At 43.5% G+C, this 14,400-nt stretch overlaps 2 protein-coding genes across 2 annotated transcripts; one reads left to right on the top strand and one right to left on the bottom strand.

The window, feature by feature from the left end:
* Positions 1 to 1,311: 1,311 nt before the first annotated feature.
* On the top strand, positions 1,312 to 3,924 carry LOC118646356. Its single transcript, XM_036289050.1, has 4 exons — positions 1,312 to 1,595; positions 1,746 to 2,294; positions 2,365 to 3,637; positions 3,859 to 3,924. Exons 1-4 carry the CDS (start codon positions 1,312 to 1,314, stop codon positions 3,922 to 3,924), a joined length of 2,172 nt encoding a protein of 723 aa, XP_036144943.1.
* A 9,158-nt stretch (positions 3,925 to 13,082) lies between these two features.
* LOC118646355 lies at positions 13,083 to 13,868 on the bottom strand. Its single transcript, XM_036289049.1, has one exon. The coding sequence runs from the start codon at positions 13,866 to 13,868 to the stop codon at positions 13,083 to 13,085; it is 786 nt and encodes a 261-aa protein (XP_036144942.1).
* Between the last annotated feature and the right edge of the window lie 532 nt (positions 13,869 to 14,400).

Here is a 14,400-nt window from a genome sequence, read left to right as displayed (position 1 = left end):
GTTACCTTGCTTCTTGGACGGATAAAGGAGCTGGCGACCAGACGGCGACGGAAAGCTATAACAACATCAAAGATTTGATTAAATATCACATTTGATTGCGAGATCTAGTTGATTGTTTCGGTCACAACCTAAGTGATATATTAAAAATCCAAGAATACTTTTGCACCTAAGTGATATTTTTTATAACGAAAAAAAATCACAAATCCAAGATAAAATTTTGATCAAATTTAACATAAGTAATATATATTCCTAAAATGGTATAACTTTGATTATTAAAGTGACAATTATTTAAAAAAAAAATTATTGTATACACACACACAAATTAATTTTTCTACAAAAGTAATAATATGAAGAGATATGCGCCAATCTATAAAAATAGATGTTCTTTGGCTGGCATTCATAGTTTGGTTTTTCATTAAGCTTGTTTCAGACAAGAGACTGATATTGGGATTGAATTGAAATTTAATCAATCTTCATATATAATTGGGACATCTAGCATAATGGGCTCACCAAGTTCGAGATTGTTGCGTCCAGTTCCTGAATTTTTTGGGCTAGCACTCTCTTCTGGTATCGCAATAAATAGAACAAAAACTTCTTCTTTGTCAGCAATTTCATCATCGGCATCGATATCACAAAGACGATTATTTCTATCTGAATCTTTACTTTGCAGTACGATAAATTTTCCTTTCATTGTTGCTAATAACAATGTATCTGTAGCTGTCGATTCTGTTAATGCTTTACACACTGTTTCAACATCGTTCTCCTTTGGTTTTTTCGTGTATTTGATGCATTTGCATCTTTCGCCGAAGACACAATGCACTTTTTTTTCATTTTATACAGTAATAAACGATTTTACACTTTTATTTCCAATTATACACAAAGAATTCACACGCGACTGTAACCTATGCCCTTGCAAACAACAAGTGCCCGGCAACTGCAGAAACAAAATAAATCGCAGGTCAGAGTAAGATGCTCGTAGCGCGCGGCACGGCGGCGCGCGTCACGGCGGTGCGCGGCACGGCGGCGCGCGCCACTTGTTTTAACTCAATCAATCAAAAATCAATCTCTCTCTCTCTCTCTCTATTCTCAGTCCTACTACCAGGAAATGTATACATAAATGAAGTTTTACATCCTGACATCTACAAACTGTTACGCAAGACCAAAGAGACTGCTGCAGCCAAAGGATGGAAATATGTGTGGACCAGGGATGGCCTAGTTCATGCAAGAAAGTATGATGGAACACCAGCTCTTCGAATTGCTAGCGAAGCTGACTTAATAAAAATTGACTGACTGAAATGTGTGAAAGCGGTTATGCCGAGAGGTGGGACGAGTTCCGCATTATCATTAAAAATAGCCCAGTTGAATGCCAACTCCCTGCTTGCCCATATTGATCTCATACGTGATTTCCTTGTGAGCAACTTTTTTCATATCATCTCAATATCTGAAACATGGCTTAAGCCTCATGTCATCGATAAACTAGTTGAAATAAAAGATTATTTCATCATACGTAACGATCGACTGGGCAAGCGGGGAGGTGGTGTCGCATGTTATATTCACAAATCGCTGAAAGCCAATGTAAAGGCTGTATCGCCTGGGTACTTTTCTAATTCACTAGAATACCTAATGATTAGTATTAATTATCAACATAGTGACCCAATTTTATTCACGTCAATGTACAGACGCCCTAAGGGCCTACTATTCAATGATTTTATTAACACGTACTGCTCTTTCTCCCATGCTTACAGAAATATTGTGGTGGCTGGCGATCTGAATTGTGATCTCTTGTTGAATAATTTTGAATCTGATTACTTGAGAGATATGACGCGGTCTCTATCCCTACAGATTGTTGATTCCAACCCTACTCATCACACTGCTTGCTCTGACTCGTTGCTCGATATATTCATGGTAGATGATGCGACCAAGGTGCTTTCTTTCATCAAATCCGATGTTCCCTTCATTTGTGGTCATGACATCTTACAGTTGTCGTATACCTTTAGAGCTCCTCCTAATACTGCACGCAGGGTGAAGTCACGCGACTATCACAACTTTGATAGCGCTGCCTTCAACGCTGCAGCAAAGGCTGCACTACGAAACTTAGACATCTTGACTCCTGACTGTCTAGGATCATCTTCACAAGTTGATAGTTTTATTGACACTGTACAAAATTCTCTGGATATTCTTGACGTGCATGCTCCCCAGTGGTCCTTCGTAACGACTAGACCCGCGCCCTGGATAACTGCTGAACTGGCTGAACGAGCTAGACGGTGTAAACTGCTGTACAAGCGAGCCAAAAGGTCAGGTGGTGTATTGGGCCTTGCAATTTATCGAGAGTTTCGCGATGCCTATATGCTTGAGGCGTGTTAGACACGAGTACATCTATGGTCGACTGACTAGTATTAGTGATTCTGGGATGCTTTGGAGGCAGCTTGCTTCTCTTGGCCTGGTAAAGACTTCCTATTCATCCCCTCTTAACTTCTTTACTGCTGACCAACTAAACTCCTATTACACGTCGATCTCATGTGTGCTACCATTGTGCTCTCGAGATGAACTGAATAGTATTTTGGATGCTCGCCGGCTCGTGAGCGCTGGCTCTTGTTTTGACTTCCACCACGTCACTGTTGCTGAAGTTGTCCGGCTGCTGTCTGATACTGTCACAGAGTCTCGCTCCTTCGGCCCCGATCAAATGTCTCCACTTATGATTCGTGCAACCATTTCATGTCTGGCCCCTAGGCTTGCTGATTTGTTCAATACCTGCTTTGACATTTCTTACTTTCCATCTGCTTGGAAGCGCACACTAATACGACCTATGTCAAAGGTAAATGCTCCATCGTCCCCATCAGACACCCGGCCTATTGCCAACTTATGCGAACTATCTAAACTGTACGAGAGATTAGCTCATAAACAGATTGCAAACTTTCTACATGATAGCAATTTTCTTGATAGCCTGATTGATCCCTATCAATCAGGCTATCGCAAAGCTTACAGCACCCAGACTGCTCTACTGCGACTAACACACGACATAAGAGCGGCAGCTGATGAGCGGCGTGTCACGGTCCTCGTGCTGTTTGATTTCAGTAAAGCTTTCGACACTGTCTCACATACTATTCTTCTAACTAAGCTCAGTAAATGTGGGTTTTCAATATCTTCTTTAAAGTGGATGCATTCGTACCTAACTGGTAGATCTCAGGCAGTGGTTGATGGATCAGCTCATTCGGCTTGGCTCCCCACGTCTGCTGGGGTTCCGCAGGGTTCTGTCCTGGGCCCATTGTTATTCTCAATGTTCATCAATGACATCTGTAACTCTCTTGAACACTCTAGACACATAATATTTGCGGATGACATTCAAATTTACCTTAGCCATCCAGTTGAACTTAACATGGGCCTTGTGAGAATACATCATGATGTTGGTGTCATTGCTGACTATGCTGTATCTAATGGTTTGTCACTGAATCTAAGAAAGTCGAGTGTCTTGATTTCAGGCAGCGCCACTTACGTTAACCGTATCAGCCTAGATTTGCTGCCTCCAATAATCGTGAATCGTGTAGCACTGCCGTATGTAACCGAGATACATAATCTTGGGGTCGTATTCAAGTCAAATCTTTCATGGGCTGGACACGTTTCCGCCGTTTCACGCAAGGTTTATTTTACTCTGCACAAACTAAAATATCACAAGAATTCATTATCTTTATATCTAAGAATCAAACTAATAATTGCTCTTGTTCTTCCGCTCATTGACTATTGCTGTGTAGTATATAATGACCTTTCTGGTGAATTAAACCTGAAGCTTCAGCGACTGATGAATTGTGCCATTCGATTTATATTTGATTTATGCAGAGATGAACATATCACTTCATACAGGCTGTGACTTCGGTGGCTGACTGTGTCAGGAAGGAGAAAATACTTTCTGGAAATAGTCATGTTTAGAATCTACCACAATACCGCTCCTCACTACTTAGTTGAAATTTTTTCAAGACATGATAATGCGCTGAGGGGCTCGTCAAGGTTGGGAGGTGCCATGACTTATCGTGTTCCAACTCCTAGAACCACAAACTACCAAAAGTCGTTTCATCTAGCAGCACTATACTTGTGGCATTCCTTGCCTATTGAAATCAAAGAGTCTAACTCAGTAACTATATTTAAAAACCAGACTATTCAAATACATATCGCTTGAAGAAGGCATGTTATGAGTGGTGTTTGAGTCTGTTGCTATAGTTTTGTCACTTATAATCTCTGCTAATATGATAATGCTATGTTCATGTAACTCACACACTGTTACAACATAGACTATTTAGTATTGTAATAACCTATCTTTTAATCATAGTATATTTTCCTCGTATCGTAGAATATTGGAAATTATTTTGTAACAGCACTTTACTCAACTACAGCTATTCCATAATTATTATCAAATTGAGAATGTATCAATGTATATTATGTTTGCCCCATAGCTTGCTAGGGCATAATAAACACTCAATCAATCAATCAATCAATCAATCTCTCTCTCTCTCTCTCTCTCTCTCTCTCTCTCTGTTCTGGTGAGTAGCCCGTGCGGACGCACTTTCACAGCTCCGTCTTGAGTTCCATTTTCTGCTGGTCGCTGCCCTCCGGGGCTTTTTTCTTGCAGACTCACGGTCAAGGGCGAGCTTGCTTGACATTTTCCTCCAGTAGTGAGTGTTGCTGACCGACTTTTTCGAGCATTTTCCGATTTGGAGGTAGCGAATCTCCCTGAAGCATTCCAGCATCGTTATCACGTGTACGCCGGCTGTCTCCCATCGCGCACGCTCTTTGCTGCTTCTGCTGTTTGCTGCCTGGGAGCTATTGTGTTCTGATTGTTTGCCGGTATAACAGGTGGCGTCCTGGGCACCGATGGATAGCATTGTGAAGTCAGGTCCATACTGTATGTCGGAACTTTCCCGCTGAAAACCGAATTTGACTGTTGTACATGGCTCGGCGTCATCAGGGAAAGCTGCCCTTTGCGATAAATTCAGGCGATCGATTGTGCGTTAAGTACCATAAACTGGTCCGAAGTTTTGTGACTTGCAGTGGGTGTAACGCCGATTTCCCTCCGGACTGCGCCGTCTCTTATATCGCGACAAATTCTGCGCGCTCGTGCTGCGTCGGATCGTTTAAAGATTTAGAAAAGTCATAGTCCGACGGAATGCATGAGTTGCGGGGCAATCGTTTGCGTCTGGCAGATCTATTGCCTGAGACAGCCGTAATGTATTCCCAGGCTGGTGTTAGCGAGCCATCGCAGGCTCTTGTGTCGGATCCGGTTGATGCCCGGTCGCCGATGAGCGCGCGAAGTGGTGGGGGTAGTGCTGCCTGTGTCGCAGAGTGGGGAACGATTCAAGGAGTTAGACATTGGCGATAAGCTAACTGCTATTTTTAATCTAAACCTTTGTATGCAAAATAAGCTGACAGCTGTAAACCGCAATTTTAATGCCAAAATAGATTAGCTGCGCCAGGATACCAATGCTAGGTTAAATAGAATGGACGGCGATATTGCGAGGTTGTCCGCGGATGTTAGCAACCTTAGGTCTGTGATGCGGGCCGTGGCATCGCCCAGTTCCTCGGCGGCTGAGATTCTTGTTTCGGGACTGCCGGTTGCTAGTACCTTGAATTATCATCAGATTCGTAACATCTTCAAGTTTATTGGAGATCACCTTTTCTCGCATGTATATAATATTTGTAAGATGAAATTGAAATCCAAGGTTGAGCCCGCAGCTCAGAGGCCCGGCACCCCGGCGAGCCCGCTCTCGTTCTCCCTGATATTATCTATCACATCGGTGCAGATTAGGGACGCGATCGTGCGCTTAAAAGTTGTTAAGGGTGTGATTCCGACAACGGAGATTTTTGACGAACTTGTGCATCTGGCTAATTTAAAAGGCAAAAACGTGTTTTTAAACGAATTTTTGACCAGATCGATATGTAAACTGCTGCAATGCTTGGAATCGTGCAAGAGTGAATGGATATGAGCGTGTGTGGGTGCGAAACGAGCATATTTATGTATGCAAAAATTCCTTTTCAGAGGTTATTAGCATTATGTGTGATGACGACCTTAGCCGGTTAGTTTGACTGGATCGCGGCCGGACTGCTGATTCTCCACTGCGGGATTCATTGAAGATCGTTCATGTTAATATAAATTCATTTAGGCATAAGGTAGGTTTAGTTCAGAGTTATATAGAGGAGCAAAACCCTAGTGTCCTAGCGCTTACTGAAACTTGGTTGGATCCAAATTTGCCGGGTAGGTTCGCGGAGATAAGTGGGGATTACGAGGTCTTTAGAAACGATCGTAACTTGGTATCTAATGCTAGTAGCAATTACATGCAGGGAGGAGGCTTGCTCTGCTATATTCACAAGTCATTAAAAGGCACAGAGCTTGGACAATGCTAACAAGAACGAAACCGAATACTTAATCCTGGAAGTTAAAGGCAGAAGCTTCTCTTCCAGTCCCAAGATTTTGCTAGCAGTTGTATATAGGCAACCGGGCGGTCTCATGTTGACCCCGTTTTTCAATAGGTTGGATGAGTTCTTGCAATCGCATAAGAATTTGGTTGTGGTACCAGATGCATTCGAGGGCGAATGTAACGCAGAATAGCCAGGTAGCAGGTATTAAAACCTAGTCGGTATTTATCCATCGTATGTAAGTGAGTATTCGCGGATGCGTCGTGGCGCGCGAATCGCGATCGTAGGTCGATGCCGAGAGAGGGCGGCGGAAAAACGGAAGTAGTAGTAGTAGTAGTAGTAGATAGCGGCCTATCAAAAGACTTCCTACACATACCTTTTAAAAATCTATGACTAAAAAACTTTTACATTTCATCGAACATTTTTGTTTACTTTTAAAAGAAATTGCTGTTCCATTGTGTCATCATTAAGATGGCCTCTTATCTATTGTGGCGTTAGTACAGAATCTCCACAACTAAATAACTGTTCTACGGATGCGCTACTTGGAAGTAGTATGTTGTACTTAATAAAAGCCTTTTTAAGTCTTAAATAGTTGTTTAACGTTCCAACGTTACAGTTGCTTTGTTATTACATTTAATGGATTTTAAAAATTCTTGGAACTCTTCTTCTTCAGAATGTCTTTTTGGGCGAAAATTAAAAAAATCTTCATCAGGATCAACAGCTTGTTGATCAACTGGGGAATTACCATTTGATTGAATTCCTAATAGGTCTTCCAAGTAGCTTGCAGCAATTTTTTCCTTCTCTCCGGTTAACCAATTTAATTTGAATTTTGGGTGCAAGCAAGCTGCAATTATTAATTCTTTTTTCTCTTGCAGTGTACAAAATCTAAAATTAGTTACAGTTACAGCATAAGATGTAGGTAATGTTATTTTTTTACGAATATTATACTATTTTTATTTTTATTGTTTTGTTATTACATTTAATGGATATGTAATTGTTTCTTTATTTAAAAAATAAACAAATAACACACTATTATTATACATTATTATTATTTATTTATTGTTATTTATTATTTTATTAGATTATTTGAATTATCTCATACCTTTTACATAATCCTTGCTGAATTGCAATAAACAATGAATGGCATTCTGTAAGTTTTTCCATGCTTAACTTTTCTAATTTTTATTCCAAAGTGCTTAAGACTGATAATAAATACTCCATGTACATTCCATTTTCACTTTGTAAAATATCCAGTGCGCGCGCTAAAGGTTCCATTATCTTAATCAAATAAAAAATATTAAAATATAAAATCCACATTTTGTATTAAATATTTATATATAAAAATAATGTATAAAATAATTAATAAATAATAATTTATTAACTTTGTATGCTATATTTTTTCTTACCTGGCAATATTCTTCTAAAAATTGAATATCATTATTAGTCAGTCTCTGCAAACTGCAGTAATCAAAACATTGATTTATAGCTTCTGTAATATGTTTTAGAAGTTTTACAAACTGAACTGTTCGAGATCTTGATTGCGACGTGATCGTCCCGAAGAGAGCACCGCATTTCGCTCACGAATTTGACCGTGCACCGTGGATAACGCGAATATGAGTATCCGCTGAAGCAACGAGGAAAAGAGCGAAGTTACACAATGTGGTACAATTGTCAACAAAATCAACCATTTATTTTCAATATATATTCTAATGCGATCGATGTATCGTGTCGCGCAAGGACGATCGGAAATCTTCTTGTCCGTCTCTCTAGCGCAGCCTGAATCGCGGATTGGAAATCTTGCTGAGTCTCGTATTTGAGACTCACGCGACAGCGGAAATCTTGTTCGCAATAGTGGCGGAAATCTTGCACGCGAGGCTGTGGACGGTCGCGAGCGCTCCACAAAAGTCGATGCATTCAATTAATATAATTACTCAACGTACCGTTAATACGGAAGTCTCCGTTCAGCAATAAGAACAAAAGAATTTATTGTTACGTTGACGCTCTCGGCGGCGCAAAACGATATTTCGAAGCGGTGGGCCTGCGTCGGAAGTAGATCGATTTGCTTCGCCGTTATTCCGATAGCTCAGCAAAATTATTCGTCGCGCACTTGCACCTGTCCGACCGACGAATTAAAGGTTACACGAAGCAGGGAAACAACTTCCCGAGCGAGATACGCGATGATCAATTGAATCGGAGAACCGACGGCTCTCGACTCTAAGAATATATCGGCATTCCGTCGTCACAATAAGATAGCTCGACGGAGACTGACTGACTACTGCAAAACGATCATGCAATGTACCACACTGTCCCTTGCTCTCGCTCAGGGATGCTGTTCACCCGCCACGTTCCAAACGCTTGCTGGCGACGTGAGATCCAGAGTATCGATGCGTGATGGTGCGCCAGCCGATCTCACGCCGCGAGCGAGAGTTGTTGTGATCGACGATTTCAGAACTACTGAGTTTACTCTGAAGAGATTTGTTTGAATTTCAAACATGAACTATGAAATCAAACTTAGAATTCCATCTATTAAAATAAAAAATTATTCAACAAAAAAAGTAGGTTTTTTATTTTTTAAGAGAAACTTTTATATTTATATTTATAAATGTTACGAGATCCTTCGATAAGCAAATAGCAACAAGATAATTAAACAAAATAGCGTTCAATAGCATATGCTCCGATTGAGATTATATAACAGTATAAAATAGTGTTTTTATAAATATGTGTAATACGTTGTGCATTTATAATATTTAAAAAAATAATGTGGGTAGGTTCGGTAGCTAATGTACTCTACTCCCCACTTGAGATGTTCCACCGCGTGGAGCTTTTTGGTCGCCCTGAAAAGGACGGTTTATCTGGCGTCCTTATAAGGACGGTTGTCCCGCGTTGATCGATGCTACGAACTCCGCGTAGAGGTCCTGTGGCTTCAGTTGGATCTTGGCGCTATGGCTTTGCGTCCTCTTCTTGGGGGCCCGTGGAGTCCTGAGGTCGGCCGGTTGCTCTTCCGTCTCCGCGGCAGGATGCTGCCGTTGAGCTCACTCCAGGAAGGAGGCCCTGGAGAGAGCACACTCCCCGAAGGAGGCCCCGACAAGAGCACACTCCACGAAGGAGGCCTTGACAGGAGCACACTCCACGAAGGAGGCCCGGGTGAGCACACTCCACGAAGGAGGCCCGGGTGAGCACACTCCACGAAGGAGGCCCGGGTGAGCACACTCCACGAAGGAGGCCCGGGTGAGCACACTCCACGAAGGAGGCCCAATGTTATCTCGGACGAGCACACTCCGAGAGGGAGGCCCGTCACTACACAAAACAAGAGTACAGAGAATATCTTTGGAAAATATCCTCTCTGCGAATCTAAGATTAGATTAAATTTCAGCGCTGCGGGTGGTCTTTATATAGCCGGGCTGCTGCACCTTACTACAGAGTGCCGCGGCCGCTCTATCGGCTGCGCCGCGCACTGCTTCGCTGGCGCCTCACGGCGTGGGCGGTGAGCGCGCGTCGGTTGACGCACCGGTGTACGCCGTGAGCGCATTAGCTCAGGCGCGCTGCTAGAGTGGCGTGACCGCCACATGACCCCCTTGGTTGACTCTAAACCCCCTCAAAGCGAATTGGCTGTCGAGATAGTCGTCCACTTCTTGTGTGAGTTGGAGTTGAGCTTGGTAGGGGCATCGGTGTTGACTTTGACTCCTCTGTTGTAGCTTCCTCTTGTGCTAGGATGTAAGCCGGTTTCAGCCTGTCAATTGAGACGTTGACCACGCGTCCATTCATGCGGAGCTTGAATGTTTTTTCCCCTCTGTTAAGGACGTGGTATGGACCGTCGTAAGTTGGCTGTAAGGTTCCTCTCATCGCGTCATGTCTCAAGAAAACTTGTTGTGCTGTACTCAAGTCTTTATGTACGAAGGTAGCTTTTTCTCCATGTTTTCTTAGCTTCGGTTGTAGGCTCCTCATTGTTTTTCCGAGTTTCACTGCGAAACCTTCTGTGCTTTTTGTTGTGTTGGCTTCTCCCAGAAACTGCCCTGGAAGACGTATTGGTTCGCCAAAAACCATTTCTGCTGGGGAAGCCTGTAGATCTTCTTTCCATGAAGCTCTTATGCCCATTAAAACGACTGGAAGTATGTCTGCCCACTCTTCCGTTTGGTGACATTTAATCGACGCTTTCATTTGGCGATGAAATCTCTCGATCATGCCATTCGCTGCTGGGTGATATGCTGTTGTTCGTATGTGTTTTGACCCAGTTAACTTGGTTAATTGCTTGAACAGATCTGATTCAAATTGCCGACCTTGGTCGGTTGTTATTCGTGCTGGAGTTCCATAACGTGCTATCCAGTTTGTCATCAGCTGTCTCGCTATTGTTTCTGCTGCGATATCTGGTATAGGTATGGCTTCAGGCCATCTTGTAAATCTATCGATGATCGTCAAGCAGTATTTATATCCCATTGATGTTGGCATTGGTCCGACGATATCCATGTGGATGTGTTCAAATCTTCTAGTGGGATTAGAAAAGCTTCCCGTAGGTGAGACTGTATGCTTAAATACCTTTGCCTTCTGGCATGGAATGCAAGAGCGTGCCCAAGTGCGGCAATCTTGTTGTATGTTTGGCCATACGTATCTATCTTTAATTAGTCTTGCAGTTGCCTTAACGCCAGGATGTGACAGACCATGCAGGGCTCTGAATACCTGCTGTCTGAATGGTTTTGTAACATATGGACGTTTTATCGGCATTGTGGTGTCGCATACTATCGTCGTTGTGGAGCCTGGGATTTGTACTTTTTCCAGCTTCAGCGAATGTTGAGTGGTGCCGTCTAAAATTTTCTTCAGTTCAGTGTCTTCGTTTTGCGATTTTGCTAATGTTTCGAAGTCTGGCGCTGTTTGAATAGCTTCAACTCGAGATAAGGCATCTGCCACTACATTGTCTTTGCCTGCCACGTGCCGTATGTCCGTTGAGAATTGACTAATGAAGTCTAGATGCCGAGCTTGTCTAGGTGAGCTCCGTAGTACGTCTTGTTGGAAAGCGTAGATTAATGGTTTATGATCTGTGTAGATGGTGAATGTTCTTCCTTCCAGCAGGTGTCGGAAATACTTTACTGCTCCGTATACTGCGAGTAGTTCCCTATCGTACGGACTGTACTTCGTTTGTGCTTGATTGAGCTTCTTGCTCATGAATGCCAGAGGTTGTTGTTCTCCATTAATCACCTGATGTACTACGGCGCCTATTGCAGTATCAGAAGCATCTGTAGTTAGCGTTATTGTTGCTTCTGACTTTGGGTGTGCCAGTAACGTAGCTCTCGTCAAGCTATCTTTGCACTTTTGAAAGGCGTGCTCTAGTTGTGATGTCCATTCTATAGGCGTTCTTCCTTTTGTTTTGAGTCCTTTCAAGACGTCTTGCAATTTGGCTTGGTCCTGAGCTGCTTTCGGAATGAATCTTCTATAGAAATTTATTGTTCCTAGGAACTGTCTCATTTGTTTCACCGTTTCCGGTTTTTTGAATTCCCGGATTGCCTGGACCTTTTCTGGTAAAGGTTGAGTTCCTTCTTCAGATACCGAGTATCCTAGGAATTTTATTTGTTTCTTGCCGAACACGCATTTGTTGGGATTCAACTGTATGCTGTATTCTTCTAAACAGTGAAACAGTTGTTCCAAATGTTTCATGTGTTCTTCTTCTGTTTCTGAAGCGACTAATATGTCGTCTATGTATGTATAACAAAATTCCAGCCCGTGTGTGACCTCATTTATAAACCTTTGAAAGGTTTGTGCAGCGTTTCTTAATCCGAATGGCATGTAGCAGAATTCAAATAATCCAAAGGGTGTGGTGATAGCCGTTTTCGGAATGTCTTCTGGATGTACCGGAATTTGGTTGTATGCTCTGACTAAGTCCAGCGTGGAGAAAATTTTCTTTCCTTCTAAGGATTGTGCAAAATCTTCGATATGTGGAATCGGATAGCGGTCAGGCACTGTTCTTGTATTCAGTCTCCGATAGTCGCCGCATGGTCTCCAGGCATTTTCTTTCTTAGGTGCCATGTGAAGTGGTGCGGCCCATGGGCTTTTAGATGGTCGAATGATCCCCTCTTCAAGCAGGAGATTAAATTCAGCTTTGGCTATTTTTAATTTATCCGGTGCCAGCCTACGAGGCTTACATGCTTCTGGTGGGCCCGAATTAGTCTTTATATGGTGCACAGTCGTGTGCGGGTGCTTCTGTGCCGGCGTTCTTGTTGACTGAGTGATCCGCGGAAATCTTGCTAATAGTTGATGGAAGGGGGTGTTGCCTGTCATGGCTTTCACCGAATTGGCGTTGGTTCTATTAGCTGAGCCTTTTGCTGTCAGCCCTGTTTTTGCGTCTATTAACTGTCCCTTTTTTACATCCGGTAATAGGTGAAAATGTGCCAAGAAATCGGATCCTATTATAGGCGTTGTGACATCTGCGATTATAAAGCGCCATAAGAAGGCGCGGCGTAACCCCAAGTTTGGTTGAATAGTGATATAGCCATATGTCATGATGCGGGATCCGTTCGCCGCATAGAGCTCTTGTGTGCTGAACAATCGTTGCCTTCGTATCATTGAACGAGGATAAACGCTGACATCAGAGCCGGTGTCTATTAAGTATCGTATTTTAGTGCTACGATCAGTGACAAATAAGCGGCTTATTCCTGGGCAGGGGCCGTTCGCCGCTGCTAACGACTGCCCCTCTAGTTTTCCTCTTTTTTAAACGAGCATGGCTTTACACATTTCTTTGCCTTGTCCTTGAATCTCTTATGGTAAAAGCATACTCCGTCGGAATTCTTCTCTTCCTTGTGGTTACCGGAACGAGTTCTAGAACGGCTTCTTCTTCTATCTTTCTGTAGTGACTGTGTCAATCGACTGTTGAGGCTGGCTACTTGTTGCGCCAGAATTTTTATTTGTTGCTCCATTGTTTGCTCGGTCGTGGTCGCCTGAGTGCTTGCTACCACTGCCGTTCTGCAGGTTATCTCGTATATTCTATCGGCTTGTTCAGCCACTACCTCTAAATTGTCCGCTGTACGAGTAGCGAGAATGGCTTGTAGTTGGGATGGTAGTCTGCCCATCCATAATGTGCGTAATAATTGCTCTGAAATAGCCGAACTTGCTAACGATTGTAAGTGTCTTAAAAACTGTGATGGTCTTCTATCTCCCATCTCTTCGTGTTCTAAGAGTTGTCGGATCTGTTGCTCCTGGGATATCGACAATCGTTGTATCAATGCCTTTTTAATGCTCTCGTACTTGTTCTTTTCTGGCGGTTGAGTGATGAGATCTTTTATTTCTTTGGCTTGTTTTGTGTCGACCTGTGCCAGTACGTATGCGTATTTAGTCTCATCACTCGTAATTCTACCAAGTGTGAATTGTCTTTCGAGTTGGGCAAACCATAACTCGGGTTCATCGGCCCAAAAAGGAGGTATTTTTATGGTCACTCTGTTGATCGGGGCGCATTCGGCACTTGTTAGTTCTGCCGGCTCCATTGCGGTGAAATATTCTGATCACGTCGGGGTCACCAATTTGTGGGTAGGTTCGGTAGCTAATGTACTCTACTCCCCACTTGAGATGTTCCACCGCGTGGAGCTTTTTGGTCGCCCTGAAAAGGACGGTTTATCTGGCGTCCTTATAAGGACGGTTGTCCCGCGTTGATCGATGCTACGAACTCCGCGTAGAGGTCCTGTGGCTTCAGTTGGATCTTGGCGCTATGGCTTTGCGTCCTCTTCTTGGGGGCCCGTGGAGTCCTGAGGTCGGCCGGTTGCTCTTCCGTCTCCGCGGCAGGATGCTGCCGTTGAGCTCACTCCAGGAAGGAGGCCCTGGAGAGAGCACATTCCCCGAAGGAGGCCCCGACAAGAGCACACTCCACGAAGGAGGCCTTGACAGGAGCACACTCCACGAAGGAGGCCCGGGTGAGCACACTCCACGAAGGAGGCCCGGGTGAGCACACTCCACGAAGGAGGCCCGGGTGAGCACACTCCACGAAGGAGGCCCGGGTGAGCACACTCCACGAAGGAGGCC

The sequence above is a fragment of the Monomorium pharaonis genome, chromosome 6, assembly GCF_013373865.1.
Source record: "Monomorium pharaonis isolate MP-MQ-018 chromosome 6, ASM1337386v2, whole genome shotgun sequence".
Lineage (NCBI taxonomy): Eukaryota > Metazoa > Arthropoda > Insecta > Hymenoptera > Formicidae > Monomorium > Monomorium pharaonis.
The sequence above is the reverse complement of the archived record's forward strand: the minus strand, read 5'-3'. Positions and strand labels throughout refer to the sequence as shown.